At 39.4% G+C, this 24,970-nt stretch overlaps 1 protein-coding gene across 4 annotated transcripts in view; it reads left to right on the top strand.

The window, feature by feature from the left end:
• NFATC2 (nuclear factor of activated T cells 2) overlaps positions 1–24,970 on the top strand; it is a 109,289-nt gene that overhangs the window by 57,979 nt on the left and 26,340 nt on the right. For all 4 annotated transcript variants that reach the window (XM_063459695.1, XM_063459697.1, XM_063459694.1 and 1 more), the window contains 3 exons: positions 4,371–4,426; positions 5,173–5,299; positions 10,015–10,704. In XM_063459695.1, the coding sequence (XP_063315765.1) occupies positions 4,371–4,426; positions 5,173–5,299; positions 10,015–10,704 (873 nt within the window). The remainder of the gene's footprint in view (positions 1–4,370; positions 4,427–5,172; positions 5,300–10,014; positions 10,705–24,970) is intronic.

The raw sequence follows: 24,970 nt of genomic DNA, 5'->3' as shown, positions 1-24,970 counted from the left end.
GTTATATTGCCCAAACACAGTATGACTGACGGAGGTGACTGAATGAGTTCAGGGTGATGATTGCATTCAAAAAGGAGAAAGTCTGTACACCATCATCACTTAGTGAACCGATGATATCACAGGAAGTTACGTAGAAAGGATTTCAGGGGGGGGAAGGGGATTTATTTATATCCTGATAAACTTAAGTCAGGGGGAAAAAAGACTGCATATTTTCTTCAATAGATATTTTATTATATAGATATAACCAAAATATATCTGTCTACAGTGACTCACTTTATAATGTCCAGAGTCGGTAACAGTGATGCCATGACACCTTCTCAGTGACAATAGAAATCTTGTGACCTGTAACACCTATCACTCTCAGTCAGGTTTACCAGGCTGAGAATGAAGCTCCGTATCATTGTGAGAGCAGTTCTGCCCCAACTCTTCTGTGTGCCCCCAAACACCACGTCTGAGCCATTTTCAGACAATGTATCACAGTCAGTGAACTCAATATCGCCCAACACTGTGACTTCTCCTTTCTGGACGGTTACTGTTGGCCATACAAACACAGAGGACACCATTTAGCATGCTAGAAGTGAGATTTTACATGTATTTATATTTTATTGAGTCTGCCAAGATAAGTTATTTTAACTAAACTGGTTGGGCCGGGGGAAACAAACTAAATGTATTTGCTGAGAGCAAAGGCGCTCTGTCTGGCTGCCTTATTATGAAGGGCTCTGCGGCTGTGAAAGGCTTCATTTTGAATGAGTCGAACACTGAGCAAACACTCGGAAACTGAAAATAGATTCTGGATTTGTAGACGTGAAGATCTGAAGGGCACTTCAAACACTTCTCTTGAAAAAGTAGTTCTGTAGTGGAAGGAACACACATTTCAAAAGTGACTCTGTGTCGCGCGAGAAACCATCGTCAGGTGACCAGATAGGTGTGAACGCGTTTCATAGTTGTGGTTGAAATTGCAGATTATCACACTGTGTAAATGTGTCGCTGCAGTTGACGGAAGCCACCATTAACCCCTTAAATACTTAACTTGTTACATAGACATTGCATTAAGGTCAGACATTGACTATAACGGGGAAGGCAATCTTCGCACTCCACTTGTTATGGACTACATCTCCCATAAGGCCCTGACAGCCATAACACTGGCAAAGCAATCTGGGGAGCTGGAGTCCTGAAAGGTTGCTCACCCTTGGACTATAACGTGTTTCTGAACGATGATTAAAAGAGCTATTTCACCTTTCCAGACCTTGGCCAAGATGTGTGGACCATGGCTGAAGTGTTTGTGTAAATATAGTTGGACTTGCCCAATCTGTATTTTATGGCTGCTGTCTGGTTGTAGCGCTATGTCATCTATTGTGTTTGATTTCAGAATACCTAGATTAAATTAACCACATAAAACGTGAAAGTTATATTGTGGGTGGCTGCTTCCTGTCTTCAGCCCATCAGAAAATAGCTAGAATTCATGTTTTGGTGAATGACCAGAAAGTGAATGTTGAAGAATAAAATAAAGGCAGCTCCCTATCTGATATCGATTAGCTGAAAGAAAAAATAAATAAAAACAAATGAATTAATACAGTTTGTATATATTTGAAAGTCTAGGGTTCTTACGCAGAAGTGATATTAAGTTAGACAGTACTGTCACTTTAATCGTGTTCCTCTGTGTGTGCAGTATTTACTGCGCTAACCATTCATTCATGGAGTTAGATCTTCTGTCCTGTTTTATTTTTAAACTCTGTTAAATCCTGATTGTTCTATGAGACCAAAGCTTGCCATTGTCTTTTACAAAATTAGACCAGAACTAAACAACAACATCCCAATTCTGCCGCTGACCACAGGATGGATCGTTTTTTTTTAATGTAAGCCATTTGAATGTGAAGTCTGTGATGTTTAGCCAGAAAACAAGCCCCAACAAAACAAGAAAACAAATCTAAACAGTCTCATTACCCTGGATCATCACAATAATTATGTCGAACAGAAATGCCCATATGTGTCAGGACAAAGCCCACACGCTTTTTTGAGAACTGGATATTTATCACAAAAAGATGATTTATTTTTTTCACATTTTGGCATTTCATTTTTATTTTTTTTGTAAGTTTTATAAAATTACCATTATGTATAAAATAAATCCCAACGCAGTCTGGTGCACTGGGTCATAGAAACCAATAGCATCGCAAAGTGTCATTCATGGGACGCCTTCATGCTATTACAGGGCTGTAGAATTCTAGAAATGGCTACTTAGCAGGTTAAACTTCTTAAAGTGGCTTTGATATATGATATGGGGCACCATGGGGCTTAGAATACCCCTGTATTATTGTCAGAGTGCATGAGACCATTTTAGAATTTTAAAACTCGGTTTAAACATGTTTGGTAGGTAGTTCTCATTAACCAAATTGTGTGTGTCTATATATAAATACACAGTTATTAATAGAAACACAATTATTAATAAATAGGAACGGTTCTTCACTAAACTGTCATTTCAAACAATAATAACAAAATTGGGGAAACAATACCCAAACTCAACTCTTTCTGCCGGTGTAATACTTTAGTTCGCTTGTTAATTCTCCCGAATTCCTGGTTTTAGTGAACGATTACTCCCAGCAGACAATCAGGAGTGAGAATGTACACGGGTTAATTTATTAATTTCTGTCATTCTGTCTGTGTAGCACTCACAGGGAGTTCAGATTATTAATAAAGCTATAATTCAATTATATCAAAAACAACCGAGCAAACACGAATTAAAAACATGCGCATGTCATTTCCGTAGGGCTAATCAAAGCACCATAACCACATCAGTGATTTGAAATGGTCATGGTTTGTATTTGCAGCGTTTCATTTAGCCCTTGGCTGCTGGAGATGTAACTCTGGAAGCATCAAGAGCTGTTGGGAGTTGTAGGCAATGCCAGAAATAGATTTATTGGCTAATATCGGTCATGTGACATTCTCAGCCGATGAATGGCTGGCAGGATTGAGTCCGCCACTAGCCACTGGGTTCCCAGATAAGAGTTTGCCCAATTACTGGGGTACGAGGCCACGGCATCATTTACTCTACAGCAGGCTGCAATGGTTGAAGTTGAAGTAACGCTTTTAAAGTGCTCTCTGATAGTAAAAATGCCCCTTTAAATATACAATACCTGGTGATATTTCCAAAAATATCGAAGTCATACATGTGCGTTCCCAGCCAGTAACACTTAGTCAGATCATTTACACTTAATCTAAAGAGAAAGTGATTTCTTTTTATATAGAAGAAGAATCCTGTAATTTGGATTAATTCAACGCGGGTTGTTTAATGATGTGATTCTCACGTAATACTTAACACTTGCCTTATTCATAGAACATGCATTACGCAGTTCTGTGGCTCAGGATCTCAGGATATTTGAATCCCATTGTTTAGAATATTTAAGGCTCCTTCCTTGGTTCTCTTTGTAAAATGATTTGCCTAAAGGAAGATTTTTCTTTCAACACGTTCCTCAAATATTCATCATAAAATGAATCTATAGAAGTTATATTGGGGCCTGCGATGAGTGCTTTCTGAGGTTAAGATGGGTTATATAAAAAATTCATATTTTTTGCAGTCTCTGTGCGATACTTAATTAGCATCTAACTGTTGGGGTACAGTGGAATTAAATATATATATATTGGCACTGCCAACATTCTAGCGTCATTCTGTTACTAATATTCAACTATTTTGTTATCAATGGTACAAAAAATCTTCCAGTGGATTCTGAATGATCAATCAGTAATGCTTAACGGTGGTTACCATTTGTGTTGGTGTGTATGTATATTTAAACATATAATATTTGGATGTCACAGTGACAACAGCAGCTTCCAGCAGATTGACAACCAAAACTAAATACATTGTAGTAATATCCAGTTCCACGATCTACACACCAAAACTACTTCATTATGCTAACATTGTTTTGGTGCCTATAGTGTCTCTTTTAACACTAAATACTCTACGTAATATAACGCTGACATGAACCCCTCTCTAACGTGAACACCCCTTTATCATAACCACTTCTAACAATATCTTTAACCCTGGATGCATTTACCCAGTTGCCTACACTCACTGTACTCACAAATACAAACACAATACATTACCAGAGACATACATTTATACAATGCAGTCTTCAAACACGAATATGTTTTCTAGATGTTTTTAGGCCTGCAATGTCCCGTTAATAAATGACTTTATCTGCCTTATTTGGGGGTTAGAATGTTGTGCCCACAGGCGGATGACATAAGTCTATCCCTTGCAATAATCCGATATTGCATAATTTAATGATCAATGTAAAAATATGGAGTTAGTTTGACGTGCCTACTGATACAATCCCAATATATTAAGTATAAAGTATGTTTTTCCTCTTTGTTAGATGGGCAACAAATTTGGGAGATGGATGCCACAGTGGATAAAGACAAGAGTCAAGCAGTAAGTGTATAAATATTGTCTCTCGTTTTGTCTGCTTTTTTTTAGGGCATTTTGTTATTTTGTTTTAGAATTTAATTTTATGATAAATCACATTAGAGACAGAGGACGGTTGAAATTTGCCCGGGCGGGGGGAGAGGGTGGATATTAAGGTGTAAATACATCTTCATCGTAGTTCAGCTGCACAGTTAATACCAGATATTGCAGTTGTGAGAGTATTAAATGGGTTAATAAAGTGGTTTGCATGCCTTGTCTACCACGTTATCACTTTGCAAGTGAAAACATTGCCGTTCTGTAAGGTTTAAATGCCTCTAGTGGCTGTCTGTCTACTGGCTGTCTGTCTAGTGGCTGTCTGTCTAGTGACCGTCTGAGTGACAGTCACTAGAGGTGACATTAAGCATCAATGTAAATTCTGCTTTTTCTCAGAAATGGCAGCGTTTACACTGCTCGGCCTGGATATATGCCCCTAAACCACTACATTAATTAAATTATTTATTCTTAATACATACCCTTTTTCCAGACCCCTTGCTATGCCTATGATTAAACACCAGTAGAATAATAAAATGAGTTCTCTGCACTCTGTAAGATTTGTGCATAGATCGATGTATCTAATGATAGCTGTAAGACATTGTAATCCCATTTCTGAGCATCAGCAGTGCCCAGGCTAACTGCCAGTCATCTAGCGGTGTGCCTAAGCCAACGTCTTCACCATGAGAGAAAGACCAATCACAGTGTCCGTCTCATTTCAGAACATGCTTTTTGTGGAAGTCCCAGAGTATCGCAACAAACTCATCAGCACGCCAGTTAAAGTGAATTTCTATGTTATTAACGGCAAAAGAAAACGCAGTCAGACCCAGCACTTCACATACCTTCCTGGTAAGAATAATGTGTGTTCAATGTATGGTTTAAATGCTCTTAAAATGCACCTACCCCCCTTATAGCAACTCGTTAGCAGATAACAGAGACACAGCATTAAAGGGGATCTGTCGCACAGGAGATTAGGGCCATAATTATTAATCCAGCAAATAAATGGCGCTATTAAAGGTTTGTGTGTGTGTGCATGTGTCTGCCTGAATGGGTTTATATAGTTCCATAACTGCCTTCTCAAAAGGCACAGACAAGGCACATTATGCAAATTAGTTTAAATGTCCCACAATATTTGTCTCAAACAAACGTGCCAGCAAAGGCTTTGATTAAATTTTTTGGTTACGCTTGTTAAATGTTTTAATATTTTTGGATAAACTTTGAAAAAAATATATATTATTAAAATATCAAAAATATATCATATATATAAAAAAAAAAGATAGCAATGTATCAAAAATCTAAAAAATATTGAAATATATTTCAAAATGTTAAATCATTTTAAAAGTCCAAAAATATTTTGTCATTTGAAAATCTTCCCCAAATATATTAAATCTAGACCAAAGTTTGTAAATAATTCCCTATTTCAATTGCCCGGCAAAAATAGCTGTAAATAAAGGTCTCTCCGAGTTCTGTAAAGAATAAACAACATAAGTTTGTTACGAGCTGAATTTTTCCAATTTTCGTATTTTAGTCAGACGTTTGAAATTCTCTGTGAATTTACCGGGTGTGGATTTGTGGTCCTAGAGTGACAGAACATGTAGGAACTGCAGCTAAAATTGGTAAACCTGCTGGAACATTTAAATATTATTCAAATTGGCGCTGCCCACTGTCTGGTTCTGTGGGTACGTGCACTTAGAATTGATGTAAACCTGTAAAAAAAATACATCTATAGCGTTTACTGAGATAAAACAGAGCGTTAAAATGGAAACTGTGATAGATACTTTGAAGAACAAATACTTGGGTTTCTTTATTAAAGAGTAAAATAACAACTGACCAGTGGCATTATAAGCGGGGGAGATGGGGCACACAGAACACCCACCGCCCATCTGTCACTTTGTGTAGCGAGGCCTCAAGGACCAACCATGGTAGAGAAGCTTTATTATCCTCTACCTGATCTGAGAATGCACCTCTCGACTTGCTGGTTTCCAAGTTCAGATAGAGACACAAGCAAGGGCTACAGAGACACATGGGGGAGAAGGAGACCCTGCATGGGGGTAAAATACTCAAGAATGGGAGGTAGGAGACATATGTCAGAGTACGAGAAGGATAGAAACATAGAATGTGACCATTCGGCCCATCTAGTCTGCCCAATACGAGGAACAGTAATGGGATTTGAGACATGGTGGGCATAGGAGGCACAAGAAAAGATGCAGGAGACCCAAGAGAGGTATGAGAAGCAAAGAGGCATGAAAGACTTGAGGGGGGAGTAAGAGACAATTCGGGAGACAATTCGTGAGTGGGGGCAAGATAAAAATGCCTCAACCAATAACAGACACAATTTAGGTCACAAATGTGTCTTCCATGTTGGCTATTTTGTCCCAATATGTTAAGGTAGGTTCTCTTCTCACATCAATTCACGATTTGGTTAGATAAATCTTTGGAGATTTTTAATGTCCAGTATTTAAATATCCACCTTTTAATGTTTAGTGAACAAACCTCAACATATTTAATTTAAATACTGCATCAAAAAGTCATCAAAACTATAAGTAAACCAGCTTTTTGTTTAAATTGTATGAAACAATATGAAACATTGCCACAGCTGAGTATCTCTGGACCTTGAACAAACAAGAGTATCTTCAACATCTCAATATGTATCTTTTTTATCACTTGGTAGATCTTGTGATTTTGCACATGACAAACATTCAGTAGGATTTAATTTCGCTTGGTAAATGCAGTAACGTGGGAAATAAGAAATACGGTATTCCAGCAGTGAAATGGTTATTCTTTAAGGAAACGAATATGTATATTGATCATCTAGTGTTCGATTGCAATGAATGTTTCTGTACTTTAATGAAAAGGATACATTGGGCACCATAACCACTGCAGCCAGGGTACAGCTTTTTGTAGCGGTTTTGGTGCTTGGAAGCTGTTCCTGTAAAGTAGTTTTTTTTTTCATTTTGTACGTTTTCAGCAAAATTCGGCTTCCCTAATCACTGCCAATAAATGAGGCAGAATACCTGCTCAACTATCCAGTCAAAATACAAGTATGGTGTGAGACACTCTGCCTCCTCTTGCTGTGCAGTAAACGTGCTCCGGCCACTCAGCGCACAGTGCTGTGTATATGTGTCTTCTCACAGCATACATACATGGTGGTCCTCCATGCAACATCAGTCATGGGAAGAGACCCCTGGGAGTGAGATTCTGGTAAAAAGGAGGGAATTGTTGATTTAAAATGTCAGTTTGCAGAGACAGCTTCCTAGCACCATGTCCACCCCTACAAGCTCTACCATGCTTGGACTGTCCCTTTAAATACTCCGCTGTATCTGTCTTGTGTGTTTGGAAAACGAATCCTCTGTACTATAGTTGCCAGTCTTGGAATCTGCTGTTGCCACCGTGGCATTGAAAATTCCATTCCCAGTTCCAAGGTTCTGCAGATGATCATTCCCAGGAATGAACATTTCTTCAAATAAATAAATAACTGAATCCCAGGCACACTACACATTCCCTTATCTGCCAACCATTCAATCTACACGATTGGGGGACAATAAATGGTCTGTTAACTAAACACAGCGTAGCTCTGAGTTCACTCATAGACTGATAATTACTGAGAATCCGCTAATTATTAACTCTTTTAATGATTAACATGAGTTTGATGGCAGACTCTGAGACTAACTAATTAAACTTTTTGTTGCAGAGTTCAATGTTAAGTCTATGAGGAATTATATTATATAAAAAGTTGCTGGGTTCTGTGTTATGTCTATCAAAAGTTGCAGAGTTCAGTTCGATGTTTATGAAGAGTTGCCAGGTTCAGTGCTATGTCTTTCGGTGCTATGTCTATAAAGAGTTGCCGGGTTCAGTGCTATGTCTATAAATGGTTACAGAGTTCAGTGCTATGTCTATGAAGAGTTGCTGGGTTCAGTACTATGTCTATAAATGGTTACAGAGTTCAGTGCTATGTCTATGAAGAATTGCCGGGTTCAGTGCTATGTCTATAAAGAGTTGCCGGGTTCAGTGCTATGTCTATAAATGGTTGCCGGGTTCAGTGATATGTCTATAGAGAGTTGTCGGTTTCAGTGCTATGTCTTTGAAGAGTTGCTGGGTTCAGTGCTATGTCTATAAATGGTTACAGAGTTCAGTGCTATGTCTATGAAGAGTTGCCGGGTTTAGTGCTATGTCTATAAAGAGTTGCCGGGTTTAGTGCTATGTCTATGAAGAATTGCCGGGTTCAGTGCTATGTCTATAAAGAGTTGCCGGGTTCAGTGCTATGTCTATAAAGAGTTGTCGGTTTCAGTGCTATGTCTATGAAGAGTTGCCGGTTTCAGTGCTATGTCTATGAAGAGTTGCCGGTTTCAGTGCTATGTCTATGAAGAGTTGCCGGGTTCAGTGCTATGTCTATAAATGGTTGTCGGTTTCAGTGCTATGTCTTTGAAGAGTTGCCGGGTTCAGTGCTATGTCTATAAATGGTTGTCGGTTTCAGTGCTATGTCTATAAAGAGTTGTCGGTTTCAGTGATATGTCTATGAAGAGTTGCCGGTTTCAGTGCTATGTCTATGAAGAGTTGCCGGTTTCAGTGCTATGTCTATGAAGAGTTGCCGGGTTCAGTGCTATGTCTATGAAGAGTTGCCGGGTTCAGTGCTATGTCTATAAAGAGTTGCCGGGTTCAGTGCTATGTCTATAAATGGTTGTGGGGTTCAGTGCTATGTCTGTGAAGAGCTGCAGGGTTCATTGTTTATTACATTTAGACTTGGAAGTTTTATTGTTAAAGGAGAACTGATATAATTTTCATTATTATATTTACTCCTCCTCTTTGTAAAGTAAACTTGAAATGTAGAAATTCCCATTGCTATATTTACATCTGTCTTTCTACTGAAGGGCTCCATATTTGCTCACTAACTATTGTAAGCTCCACCCATTGGATCTGTCAGTCAACATACTGAGATCATACAAAGAACAGGAAGAGAAACAATTTTCCAACCTCTAATACAGGCTTCCACAAACTCTGTCCCTCCAGATGTTGCTGAACTACAACTCCCATGATTCTCAGCCTATCTATTTCATTCATAGAATCATGGGAGTTGTAGGTCAGCAACATCTGGAGGGCCGGAGTTTGGGGCACACAACGTGTGCGCTGGCTGTGCTAGGACAGAACTAGATTGTGATTTTTAATAGATATTAAAATAAATTGATCACATGAGAAATGTGAACGTAGGTTATAGGTGATTCCAATGCTGCTGTAAGCCTGCAGAGAGTTTCAAGGTTCATTGTTTGTTATTTCACTTCATACAGTCTGGTAAAAATATCATTTAAATAATGTAAAATTTCTGTTTTTAATTTGCCAGAAAAGCGTAGGTTTTATTGACTATCCAGGAGAGGTCAATTTTTACATTGGGGAATTTCTTATTTTTATCATGAGAATACAGCGGGGATGTCGATATGTAATACAACACAATATATCAAGCTTGTATTTCAAATCTTTGTAAAATAATCAAAAAAAAGTTTTTGGTTTTTTTCTAAACAATGTTGGATTAATCTTATTAGTTACTTATTTGCATGTTTTATTTTTTTCAGTGCCATCTATTAAAACAGAGCCGGTTGATGAGTATAACCATCCTATTGTTGGCAACAATTTGCATGGTGGTCTTACAACAGTGTCTCCAAACTACTATGCACAGCATACCATGGCCAACGAGTCTCCATCCTGCTTGGTCACCAACTTGGTTTCATGTCAACACGTTCGTTCGAACCTACCTTCCACAGAGTCTCGATACCGTCAGCAGAATTCCTCCACTGTGGTCTACCAAGGAAACAAAAGCCTAAGTCCTAATCAGTTAGGTTACCATCAGCCCCCTTTAATGAGCTCACAGATTCCAATTCCAGATGCCCACAGATCAGTACTTGTCCACGTGGGCTCTCCCATCCAGTCATCTGCTGGTCTCCACTCTCCAGTTAATCCACAACAACCTCCTGTAATCCATTATTCTCCAACCAACCATCAGATTAGATGTGGAAGTCATCAGGATTTCCAGCACATTATGTGCTCTGATCATTTTACGACCAGTCCTACAAGGTCCAGTCAACCACAAGTCAGTCAAGCACAAAGAATAAGCCCAGGTCCATACCCGACAGTCATCCAGCAGCAGTCAAACAGCCACCGAGGTCCAAAAAATGGACCTCCTATTACTGATCAAAAGGAGATTCAACCATCTGGGGTTACCGTCAAACAGGAGCAGAATCTGGATCAGGCCTACCTAGATGATGGTAAGGAACTCTAATGTAAATGTACAATGAAATCACTGTTAAGATCGTAATGCTGTGGTTGATACTCAGAGACATATCACAGGTTATATAGATATCAGCATTCCTTTTCAGGTCAGTTTAAGATTATTTGTAGAAGCAGTGGTGCCTGTATAAATATTTTAAACACAGACTCACTCTAACTGAAATGCTGATAAGGGCAACTTGTATTGTGCAATAAATCGCAAATTGAATTGAAAAGGAGTTCTGTGTTCCATGCAGCCTTAAAAAGTGAAATGCATGTCTCTATATTCTGACATTCTTAAATGTGTATTTCTGCAATCTCTGCTAATATTGTCCATTTGTGAAAAAGTTCCACAAATTTACATTATGACTCCCTTTCCATTTGCATACATTCTTCATGGATGGTGCATCCAGCCATGGTCTAGGTGTGAGGGAGAGTTGGTCTGCGTCTTCGTTAGTGCAGACTGACATCTGGGCTCCCTTGAAGTCTGGTACTGTGTGCAGGCCTAAGTAAAGCAGATAAAATTAGACCACATGTCAGTATGCTCTCTCTTACAAGAATAATTATTCCCGATAGTCTGTCTATGCTGTGAGCATACATGATAATGAAAGAAACCTTGATGTATTCCTCCAAGTAAAAAATATGAAATGTTGGAGAGCAATAACTCCAACCACTGAGATATAAGATTTGTTTTTTCCATACTTTGTTTCTGTAAACCTCTCCTACCTTAGTGTTGGTTACCCATCTCCTCTCCATATCTACGCGCATGTTCTAATTAAGACATCATAAATGTGGATTCTACTGGGAGTGTAACGCAGACCCTACATCATGTCTTACCTGCAGTTTATTGTTCTGCTTATTGACTAACATTCCTCCTTTAAAGCTCATTTAATCAATTTCAGACTATACTATCTCACTACCACACCCAACGACTCCACACCTTCCAAGTGTCCCTATTTAGAAGAAGCAGTCTCTCTTGTGAACCCTATGTCCCTTTGTATTCTACCTCACTAGCCCTCTATGTTAGGAGTTTCATACTCTTGGTATATCTGAGTGTGTAGTAGATCTTCACATCAATAAAACAGGCTTCCCAACTGTCCTAATTTTGCCAGGACTTTTGGGTCCTGTCCCACTGTCCCGAGCTTTGGGGCATCATATTTGCGCTATGCTGAGGGCACTAGGTCCATCATGACCTGCCCTTAGTGAACAGGACTAGCAGTCAGCCTGGTCTATTTATGTGTTCAATTCTTAGTGGATGTACCCATTTTGAAGGTGCCTGAGATGTAAATTGCATAATTGATCTGCACCTCTGGATGGTGTTACTAACGGTCCACCTCCGTTAGGCCTATCTACTGTGATCAAACTCCCAGTAATGTGTCTTTAAACTACAATAAATGTGTCTAGAAATCAGTCTATGGCAATAAGATACATTGTTCAAGTTCTAAGATACACTGTCATAATGTATAAGATAAATAAAGGCTTATAGGTAGGTTATCAAGCCACTTAAAACGTGGTAGAAATAACCCAGTCCCACCTGCAGCAACAGCCATCCTGCATTTTGGTAAACAATATACAATATGCAGATAAAATACATCATAATAATAATAATATAATATACAGATATAATACACAATAAAATATAGATAAAACATATATTACACATAATAATAATATATAATATGCAGATATAATACGTAGTAATAATAATAATAATATATAATATACAAATGAGGTAGGGAGAAAGCTGCACGCTCGGAATTCAATAAAATCCAAAGTTTATTCGGTATGCATTACAATAGATCAACGTTTCAGTCCTTTGCCAGAACTTTCATCAGGATCAAACATATAATACATAATAATTATAATATATAATATAGAGATATAATAAGTACTAATATATAATATATAAATATAATAATAATAATAATAATAATATACATATATTATAAATAATAATATATAATATACAGATATAAAAATAATAATATATAATATACAGATATAATAATAATAATAATAATATATAATATTCAGATATAAATAATATACAGATATTATACATAATAATAATAATATATAATATACATATATAAATAATATACAGATATTATACATAATAATAATAATAATAATAATAATAATAATAATAATATATAATGTACAAATATAATGCATAATAATAATAATAATATACAGATACTCCCGCATTCCCTGGCCGTGTTCTATGGAATGCTGATCTCTCAGCCACTTCCTTCTCTTCAGTAATGCGTTACATGTACTGTTCCTATAATGAGCTGCTGTCCTTCAAATTAGGACATTGAGCGCCTCTGGCTAGTCATGGTCATGGTCAGGGTTGTGAGGGAACAGAAGGGGATTTCACTAGGAAACATTGCTTCTTCCTTACAATCAGCCTTTGGGCATCAATGGAACTTCAGACAGCTTGTTACATATCTGAGTCCATCCACATTAACTATAATCCCATTCCCGGGGGGGGGGGGGAATCTCCGTTAATTAACCCTTTCCACGCCAGGAGTGAGCCATAGAACAATCATTCTTCCAAACTCGGCCAAACAAGGCAGCAGATTGACTCCTTTCTACCATTTTTTATTAAATATTAAAGTTAACCATGCATAAAATATCAAATATTGGCACATTCTCTTCTTATTAATTATTAACAAATAAAAATAGATGATAGCGAAGACCAGATTACGTTTTAAAGGAATTTATTCACTAAATTCTGAATTTTAGCAAATAAAACCGAAGTTGCAATATTTAGTCAAAAAAGAAGAAACAAACAAACTAGTCACGGCCTGTCTGTCTTAACCTGACTGTCACGGCCTGCCTGTCTTAGCCTGACTGTCACGGCCTGCCTGTCTTAGCCTGACTGTCACGGCCTGACTGTCTTAACCTGACTGTCACGGCCTGACTGTCTTAGCCTGACTGTCTTAACCTGACTGTCACGGCCTGACTGTCTTAGCCTGACTGTCTTAGCCTGACTGTCACGGCCTGACTGTCACGGCCTGCCTGTCTTAGCCTGACTGTCACGGCCTGACTGTCTTAACCTGACTGTCACGGCCTGACTGTCTTAGCCTGACTGTCTTAGCCTGACTGTCACGGCCTGACTGTCACGGCCTGACTGTCTTAGCCTGACTGTCTTAGCCTGACTGTCTTAGCCTGACTGTCTTAGCCTGACTGTCACGGCCTGCCTGTCTTAGCCTGACTGTCACGGCCTGCCTGTCTTAGCCTGACTGTCACGGCCTGCCTGTCTTAGCCTGACTGTCACGGCCTGACTGTCTTAGCCTGACTGTCACGGCCTGCCTGGTTTAGCCTGACTGTCACGGCCTGACTGTCTTAGCCTGACTGTCACGGCCTGACTGTCTTAGCCTGACTGTCACGGCCTGACTGTCTTAGCCTGACTGTCACGGCCTGCCTGTCTTAGCCTGACTGTCACGGCCTGCCTGTCTTAGCCTGACTGTCACGGCCTGACTGTCTTAGCCTGACTGTCACGGCCTGCCTGTCTTAGCCTTGTCTTCATCATTCCGATTTAATACCCAGACATTCAGAGTTTAGTGAATAATAGTCTCACAGAAAATTGACAAGAAAAATTGATATTTTGGGTCAAATCTTATGAAAAATTATTGAACTCTGCTTTTCTACATTTTATGGTTTTTGGCAAAAAATTTAGCGGGTCTTTCTGTAACTTCGGGAAGAAACTCTTATCCCATAAACTGCATCACTGTGGAGGTTTATGGGATACGTAGCACCACTCACCATCTAGAGAGATAAAGAAGTTTCATTCACTAAGAGAAAATTGAATAAAAATCTGAATTGCAGCCTAAAGTTGTAGAAATTTGGGCAATTTCTGTAAAAGTTACTGCAATGCAGTGTTTAGTGAATAAACCCCAAATGGACTACTCTTAATTTTAAATGATACCTGGCTCACCCCTCCAGCTTGTGATGGGTTACAGGAGGAAAAAGTGATGTATCTGCTTGGGAGGTAGAAATCCCGAGGCAGTTGGCACTCGGAGAGAATAGTCATAGTGGATTTGGATGAGTCAGTCTCCACTGTAAGCTCCTCTGCTCTGAGTTACGTATGCAATTCAATAAAATACTATAGGTGACTCCTTACATCATGCATGCTATTTTGGGAGCACACTTCTTTTCCTTTTCATTCCAATAGAAAATGTGTCGCGAAGGGCAAGTGTTTGCAGCACCTTGGTCTATTTTTACAGGATGTGTCTTTTCGCAGGAAGGCGCCAACCCCAGCTCTGCCAGGGGGTAGAGTTATGTTCAGAGACTTAGAGGAGAAATGAGATCAGTGAAGGGATAGTTGGTCGCCTCTAGTCATGTCTGCTTTTTAACATTCCACTAGATTTAAGGAGTCTTTTTTTAACTAAGAACAAAAAGAGAAAAAAACACAAACAAACCATAGAGCGGTTCGTTGTATAATAATAGGATCTGTTTTTGGGAGCCTGAAGGCTTTTGGCATCTGCACTCGGGATACCGTGACTTGAGAGATAAGCAAAGCTTTTTTTTATTTTAAATATCTCGATCTTATATTGTTTATCTGTACAAACCGTGGGATCTGTCTTGATTCTAAATTCAGGAGACTCTTGGGGTTGGGGTACAATATAAATACACCCCCACCCCAAAACGAAAAGTAATAATAAAGACGTCAATAGTAGGATGAGCGCGTGGAAGAGGTGGTAAAGCAGGAATGAGTAGGTCACTGGCAAAATAGGTTGAAATTTTCTTGAAACAGCCACAAAACAATTGTCCTCTATGCACATAGCTTTTGAAATTCTAAGAAATCATTTCTCTGTGTTTAAACCCCTTCCTGTTTCTATGCTGAGTATATTGAAATGGGTATTTGGAAATGTTAAAGCGGAACTTCTCTGATAGACACTTCCTAATTTCATAAATATGGAACGAATCACTTACTGTGGTGAGAAGTGAAGCAGGCGTGAGTATAAAACACACTTACCTCCACAGTACCTTTATGTCCTGGGTGATGGTACCCGGGGGGGTTAAATTAATTAGCTGTCAATCATACGAAATACATTTTTAAAAAAACACTATTTTATGATACAATCTATAGCCAAGTTTTAGTTAGTAATATATCAGGTTGGGCAGCTATTGGACACGTGACAGATCTGCTTTAAGTGTGGTGGATGTGTGTAAGCTAGTGATAGACTATTAAACACAATATATTTGCTTTATTACAAGGGTCTAGGTAATACGCCTTCATAACGTCTCTTTAATCAATATGTACTCTTTCACATTGAGAATTATAAAAAAACACTCAGCCTTTAATATGAACCATACAAATGTTGGATGTATTTTAAGTAAAGATATTCAAGAAAAATAATAATAAAATAAATAACGCCAGCCCAGGATAGTATCTGTGTCACTAAGTAGTTTTGGTTTTGTGCAATGCTAAGATGATCCCTGCAGACAAGGCATTTCCTGTGCAGACAACCGTCAAACACAAACCATTCTAAGTGCAAATCTTTGTAACCAATCAGCCTTCCTTAAAGTGGAAGTGTCAACAATTCAAAAAAATACATATGTAACGGTCATAAAATCTTGCCCCAAAATAAAGCTGCCGTATGGTAAATCCATTTCTGCCAGACTACTTGCAAAAACATACCATTTCCTCTTAGTGGTTTGTAGGTCGGTCCTGTACCCACAATGCTTTTGGGTGTGCGATACATTGGGGATACCCGACACTGTAGTAACTTCTTTAACTCTAAATGTACTTTTGATCTTCAATAAGCAGGTGTACCAACAAATAGCAGAGCTCGTATTTCCTTTCTTCCTCATTGTAGCAATGTGTAGTTTAAAAAGGCTGTGACACCCGTTTTTTTAAAATACATGATTGAGATAATATTTAACATAGTAACTAAATATTCACTTTTAAGGCTTCTTCTTTTGCTGCAAATCCCAAGGCTTTACTCGGTCATACTTGAGCACTGACAAAGCAAACTTGGCCAATCAAAAGCTTTCAATTTTGGTCTTCGGAGCCTGAACCCAGCACTGCAGGATTTACTGTGCAGATCGAGCAGAAATTAGAAATGTAACAGTCACCAGCTTGCATCTGCAGTGTATCTGTAAATCGGCCAAAGCTCGGTTCTCCTCTGAGCTGGTTTTTGTTTTATTCGTCGTTTAATTATAACTTTTCTACTTCTACAAATACTTAACTGAACTAGGTCTCCCTTGAAACCTTTGCTGTTCCTTTAAATAACATGTGTAACTGTGTTAGGTGAGAAACACAGCAAAAATTCCGAACTGTGTAAAAAGAATGAACCCCTCCAAGCGATGTCTCAGGTTAATGTGGTTCTTTAATGACAAGGCTCCTTATAATCGCTGAAAATATTGGATAAAATATGACTTCTTTTGGTGTTTAGAGGACGTCCCAACCAATGCCACAGCAATTCACACCCACCCCTCTTTTTCGCATACATATCTTTTTTGAGTCACAGTTTAGCAGTTTGTCAGGTTTACGCCTATAACCATTTTCACACCTCAACGATGTTTTATTTTATTAAACTCTGTTTTTTGTGGGTTGGATGAAAATTTGCAACATAAGCAGATTTTACAGTTTGACATTGCACATACTGCCCCATGAAAACACACATTGATGGATCCAAACATATTTAACCACTTAATGGTGAAGGAGAGTGTTTGATTCCAGAGATAAATGGGTCTCCAACCTGGAAATCTCTGGCTGTTGGTAAAGTTTAGCAATCGCAATGGTACAGCCAGTATAGCGCGACGCTAGCACTGAACAAGTTAAGGATTACAATATTTATAGAGCCACTTCCAATGCAGGCTAAACCCGTTTTGGAACAGATTAAATGCAGATTAGCGGCTTTTATATATTTTTTAACAAAAAAAATATCTACTGTGATGATTTTTTTTTAATTTATTTATTTTTTTGTAGCAGTTTCTGGGTGCCATTCTAACTTTAAGATAGGTTGGTGCCCCTAACGAAAAAAACACACACTGTACAGGCAATGCGGTGCTACATTTTAGTTTATAAATTACTAGTAAGTCACCTGAAATGTCTCAGAACAGCCCCGCCCCAGTCACACCCCAAATTAAAGTGTCCCTCTTTGTCCATTTGAAATGTTGGTAGATATGACAAAATGTTTTGTGAAAGAGGGGGCTTTACAGACCGTTGCACATTTGACGTCCTTGCATGTGATCCAGCTAGCCAGGTTTGACCATAGAATGTGTAGAAAGTGACTGAAATGTATGAGCAGAAATGCCCTGTCTGTCTCAGGCAGCAAATATTATTGTAAACAAAGCACATGGTTAGGATTTCACAGGGCCCCAGACCCATACCCCTTCACTTTGCAGCTTGACCAAATATATTCATGGTTCCTGGACCCCTGTCTAACCCCTGGACCCTAGGAGGCTGCCTTACGGTTGCCTTACGGTTGATCTCAATAATTCCCTATCTCTGTCTGAGGGTGATGGGAATTGGAATTCTACAATAGATGCTAGAAGGAAGCTAAGCATTCTAGTGGCTCGGTACTGCTTCCACCACTGACACTTCATTAGATCAGAGTGAAGGGAGTTGGAACTCTCTGGCCACAGTAGCTGGAATGCTGGCTGCCTCCCTTTACACCCAGGCACTGCGCTGGAGTAATCCGAGCTGTGTGGTTAAGGACTATTTAGGTTGGGCGTCCGCAGGCATCCAGCAAGATAAACAGGGTGGTATTTTCTTATTCTTTTTTTTACAAAAACAGATATCTTCAGAATGTGTTTTCATTTCATCTCATGCATAAAAAGGAATTCTGACACTTGCACTCTGAGCTTCCTGGATATGGGGGGAAAATAATAAAAATAAAATACGGTGTTCCCTACTTTGCAACTGTATCCAGGGTGTCCCCCCATTCATGGCACCCAGTCAAAAATGACCCTGGCACCGCGACAGACCAGGAAACGGTATGTCCTCAGAAAGCAGTGCATTCTGCTCAGCGCCTGGATATGCAGAATTTGTTATGATGGCAAAACAAGTTCTATGGCAACCATTGTAAAAGTGTGAGACTCCTCCGGAGGGCCGGGGAAAGCCTTTCTTTATTGTTTTTTGTTGCACTTGGCCCGTATACGCTTTGGTAGAGCAATGCTTTAATTTCAGAGGAGGAGACAGGAGGGGAGTGGGGTCCTCAGAGAGATTCCTTTCTCGTTTTTTTTTTTTTTTTTTTTTCCATACCAGAATTAATGCCAACCTGGCAGCAGACAATATATTTTCCAGAGGTTCCTTTCCAAACATGTTAGTCTCCTAAAGATAGTCTTTTTTCAGTGGCAGCCGAGGCTGGAAAAAATGAAATATGAATGGGATTAGAACACACAGAAAAAAAAAAGCAGAGCCTAACTGGACTTCCCTTTATAAACATCTGCTAACAAAGTCCTAAAACACAGAGGGCTCCCTTTACCACTCCAAATGTTTCTGAACTACATTACCCATGGTGCTCAGCCTGCCCTAATCGTGGCGGAGTTTCACGGCCATCACAGTACTGATAGAGCCAGGTGGTCAACGTGGTGCGCTGAGTTTATCCACTGCGTCTGGCCAGTTCAGTAACAGCGGGAAATCTGAAACTGTAACATTTTTGTCAGCGATATTGATCGGATTTAGGGTGAATGCTGATGCAATGGGCAGAGACTCTGTGAAAATAGACATGTTTTGTTTTGGGGAGCTTCTGTATAAAAAATATAATACGAATGTTATTATGCTTATAAACACCTGAGCCCACTTTTGTCCAACTTTGGCCCTGGTTGTTCATTACTGCAGGTTACAGGCGTTTGTGCAAAGCTCAGGAGGTGTCGTTAATTAGCATTGCAGCCAATTAGTGATAAGAGAAACATTTAAATGTTAACACAAAGAAAACACTTCTGTAATTCCAAAGAAGGCATCCCTAGCAGAGAGGGGTCTATGGACAGCTGCCTTCTGGTAATCCAGCCCTGCCCCGGTATATCTATCTATTCTGCAGCTGAATCTTTAGAATTGTTGTCATACTTCTTCCAACTCTAAGTTTAGAAAATCTATTCTATACAATGTGGACATTAACCCCTTAAGGACACATGACATGTGTGACATGTCATGATGCCCATTTATTCCAAAAGTTTGGTCCTTAAGGGGTTAAAACCCCTGGTTTGCCATCTGTGGAATAACAGCCCTACAAATACATATCTGAAGCTGTTTGAAGTATAAACGTATTGATTCCTGTGTATTTTCTTTGACATAGAGTTGTTGGAACTTGCTTTAAATCTTTCTATGTAACACAGGGTGGAGGGGAATCATATTTTTTGGCAGCGATGCACTCTTTATTTTTGGAGTAGGTGAGGTTAATCTAAAAATGAAACTTCGTTTGCCCGAGGGGTTTTTATAAAACCAAATTTACAACTAGCATTTTGTATGCTAGAACGGTCACGCCTGCCACCACCCTGTGCAAGTTTGGAAATCACATGCATGTATTTATGTTAGGGGCTCAGCATTCAAGGAGCATGCTGGGCACCATCACAACTTCATATACATTAAGTTGTTACGGTGCCAGGAGATTCCTAGCACTGGATAACCTTAAGGGCTTAAAATATTCTCAAACGGTTTAACCCCAAAGTTTGTGTCCCAGCACCAAATCTCCCTGCCTCTCTGTCCTTCCATTTACTCAAAATTGGGAAGCCGGAAGGCACTTGCAGAATTGGGCAGTGGGGCCGCTGATTGGCTGAGAGCGGTTAGCTGATGCTCTCAGACAATCAGTGACTCCCCATTCAGAAAACTGTCTTGAAAAGAAATGTATCTTTTTCAAGCCAGTTTGCACTGATTGGCTGAGAATCAGCATCTACTGTAATAAAACACCTGGGGTTTAAGCCCGAAATAAAGTCTATAACCCCTACACTAACAGAGAGGTGGGAATTTGTTATGACATATTTCTGCCACTTTATATCACGTCCCACCCTCTCTACCCAGAATCAACGAGCTGATCCAAATGAAAACATTTTGCATGTTGCACAGAGGTGTGTGGCAAAATGATCTTCCCCTGCATCCCTACCCCTAAGAAGCCTGAATGAACACTGAACTATAACAAACACTAATAATCTCCGGCTCCCTCCATTAACCATACAGCTCTGGGGCTAGAGAGCCCCATGTTCAGGGTTCCAGCCCCAAACCCCCCTGCCTCCAGCAGTTACACCCATGGATCATTATATTATATAAACAGTGGTTTGTAATCAGTTTTTTTTTTTAGCTATAAACATTATTTTATTTTTAATGAACTAGAATGGTCGTCTCTGTAACGTCAGAATATATACATTGCTTATTAAATAACAATGCGCCCAAAAGTGAATTTTTCAACAATAAATTCAAACCAACTCTATTTTAAAAGACAATTCGTTTATTGTTTTTCTGCTGTTGTGCACCTGCTTAAACGTTTTGTCCACACTCCAAGTTCATCCTTCCTGTTCGATACCTTTCTCTGTGAATTTTCCCTTATCATTTGTTGTTCTATCATCACGTTCGTGTTAGAGGAACTCTTGGTGGGATGATAACGCTCCTGCTACCTGCTTTGGCCTCTTCCGTACAAAAACAGGATATATAGATGATGTGTAGCCAAGCAGGGATAAATCTCCACACGTAGCTGCTGAATGCCATAGCTGTAATAGCCATCGTGAAGTTTGAGAAAGCAGTGATATTCTAGAACATACCGTCATCAGAATTCTGGCCTATTTCTTTAGTCGTAGATGAATAGCGAATTACCATATACACAAATTACAAATTCATCCATGCAATATTTTTACAGAGATTTAAATATGAGGGATCTCTGGACTTGCTGCTGAATGTAATTCCCAATAAGCAGTGGGTGTCATGTTACTACGTGTTACTAAGTACACCTGTTAGTACTATATAAATAAAATATACATACACTGAATACCTACTGCACTTACTGTACCTCCCTCTACTGTAATGTAACCTGTAACGTGCTGAGTACACCTGTTAGCGCTATATAAATATAATATACATACACTGTATACCTACTGCACTTACTGTACCTCCCTCTACTGTAATGTAACCTGTAAAGTGCTGAGTACACCTGTTAGCGCTATATAAATATAATATACATACACTGTATACCTACTGCACTTACTGTACCTCCCTCTACTGTAATGTAACCTGTAAAGTGCTGAGTACACCTGTTAGCGCTATATAAATATAATATACATACACTGTATACCTACTGCACTTACTGTACCTCCCTCTACTGTAATGTAACCTGTAAAATGCTGAGTACACCTGTTAGCGCTATATAAATATAATAAACATACAATCTATACCTACTGCACTTACTGCACCTCCCTCTACTGTAATGTAACCTGTAAAGTGCTGAGTACACCTGTTAGCGCTATATAAATAAAATATACATACACTGTATACCTGCTGCACTTACTGTACCTCCCTCTACTGTAATGTAACCTGTAAAGTGCTGAGTACACCTGTTAGTGCTGTATAAATAAAATATACATACACTGTATACCTACTGCACTTACTGTACCTCCCTCTACTGTAATGTAACCTGTAAAGTACTGAGTACACCTGTTACAGCTATATAAATAAAATATACATACACTGTATACCTACTGCACTTACTGTACCTCCCTCTACTGTAATGTAACCTGCAAAGTGCTGAGTACACCTGTTAGTGCTGTATAAATAAAATATACATACACTGTATACCTACTGCACTTACTGTACCTCCCTCTACTGTAATGTAACCTGTAAAGCGCTGAGTACACCTGTTAGCGCTATATAAATATAATAAACATACACTCTATACCTACTGCACTTACTGTACCTCCCTCTACTGTAATGTAACCTGTAAAGTACTGAGTACACCTGTTACAGCTATATAAATAAAATATACATACACTGTATACCTACTGCACTTACTGTACCTCCCTCTACTGTAATGTAACCTGTAAAGTACTGAGTACACCTGTTACAGCTATATAAATAAAATATACATACACTGTATACCTACTGCACCTACTGTACCTCCCTCTACTGTAATGTAACCTGTAAAGTGCTGAGTACACCTGTTAGTGCTATATAAATATAATATACATACACTGTAAACCTACTGCACTTACTGTAGCTCCCTCTACTGTAATGTAAGCTGTAAAGTGCTGAGTACACCTGTTAGTGTTATATAAAAAAAATATTCATACACTGTATACCTACTGCACCTACTGTACCTCCCTCTACTGTAATGTAACCTGTAAAATGCTGAGTACACCTGTTAGCACTATATAAATATAATATACATACACTGTATACCTACTGCACTTACTGTACCTCCCTCTACTGTAATGTAACCTGTAAAATGCTGAGTACACCTGTTAGCACTATATAAATATAATATACATACCCTGTATACCTACTGCACTTACTGTACCTCCCTCTACTGTAATGTAACCTGTAAAATGCTGAGTACACCTGTTAGCGCTATATAAATATAATATACATACACTGTATACCTACTGCACTTACTGTATCTCCCTCTACTGTAATGTAACCTGTAAAATGCTGAGTACACCTGTTAGCGCTATATAAATATAATATACATACACGGTATACCTACTGCACTTACTGTACCTCCCTCTACTGTAATGTAACCTGTACAGTGCTGAGTACACCTGTTAGCGCTATATAAATACAATATACATACACTGTATACCTACTGCACTTACTGTATCTCCCTCTACTATAATGTAACCTGTAAAGTGCTGAGTACACCTGTTAGCGCTATATAAATACAATATACATACACTGTATACCTACTGCACTTACTGTATCTCCCTCTACTGTAATGTAACCTGTAAAATGCTGAGTACACCTGTTAGCGCTATATAAATATAATATACATACACTGTATACCTAGTGCACTTACTGTACCTCCCTCTACTGTAATGTAACCTGTAAAGTGCTGAGTACACCTGTTAGCGCTATATAAATACAATATACATACACTGTATACCTACTGCACTTACTGTATCTCCCTCTACTATAATGTAACCTGTAAAGTGCTGAGTACACCTGTTAGCGCTATATAAATACAATATACATACACTGTATACCTACTGCACTTACTGTATCTCCCTCTACTATAATGTAACCTGTAAAGTGCTGAGTACACCTGTTAGCGCTATATAAATACAATATACATACACTGTATACCTACTGCACTTACTGTACCTCCCTCTACTGTAATGTAACCTGTAAAGTGCTGAGTACACCTGTTAGCGCTATATAAATACAATATACATACACTGTATACCTACTGTACTTACTGTACCTCCCTCTACTGTAATGTAACCTGTAAAGTGCTGAGTACACCTGTTAGCGCTATATAAATATAATATACATACACTGTATACCTACTGCACCTACTGTACCTCCCTCTACTGTAATGTAACCAGGGCCGGCGCGTCCATAAGGCGGCACAGGCGGCCGCCTTAGGGCGCACAGGCTCTGGGGGCGCAAGATTTCAGTGACCGGCAGGAGGGAAGCTCTCCCTCCTGCCGGGCCACCATCTCGGCCCCCGGTGCTGTGTGCGGCTGTGCTTAAATCAGACGCGGCGAGGGAGCTCTAACCTCTCTGCTCTGCTCCCTCACGCGCTGCCTGTCTGCTGATACCGCGGGAGCCGGAATATGACGTCATATTCCGGCTCCCGCGGTATCAGCAGACAGGCAGCGCGCGAGGGAGCAGAGCAGAGAGGTTAGAGCTCCCTCGCCGCATCTGATCTCAGCACAGCCGCACGCCGCCCAGCAGCCCCACTGGACCCCAGGGAAGGATTCTTCATCCACACCAGCTCTCCAGGTAGGGAGGCTGGGTGGAAAATATTTATTTATAAAATAATTAGTGAGTGTATGTGTGTGAGTGTGTATGTGTCTGTGTGTGTGTGAGTGTATGTGTGTGAGTGTATGTGTCTGTGTGTGTGTGTGTGTGAGTGTATGTGTCTGTGTGTGTGTGAGTGTATGTGTATGTGTCTGTGTGTGTGTCTGTGTGTGTGTGTGTGTGTGTGTGTGTATGTGTCTGTGTGAGTGTGTGTGTGTGTGTGAGTGTATGTGTCTGTGTGTGAGTGTATGTGTCTGTGAGTGACAGAGTGTGCGTCTGTGAGTGACAGTGTGCGTCTGTGAGTGACAGTGTGTGCGTCTGTGAGTGACAGTGTGTGCTTCTGTGAGTGACAGCGTGTGCGTCTGTGA

Source organism: Pelobates fuscus, chromosome 6 (genome assembly GCF_036172605.1).
Source record: "Pelobates fuscus isolate aPelFus1 chromosome 6, aPelFus1.pri, whole genome shotgun sequence".
Taxonomy (NCBI): Eukaryota; Metazoa; Chordata; class Amphibia; order Anura; family Pelobatidae; genus Pelobates; species Pelobates fuscus.
The sequence above is the reverse complement of the archived record's forward strand: the minus strand, read 5'-3'. Positions and strand labels throughout refer to the sequence as shown.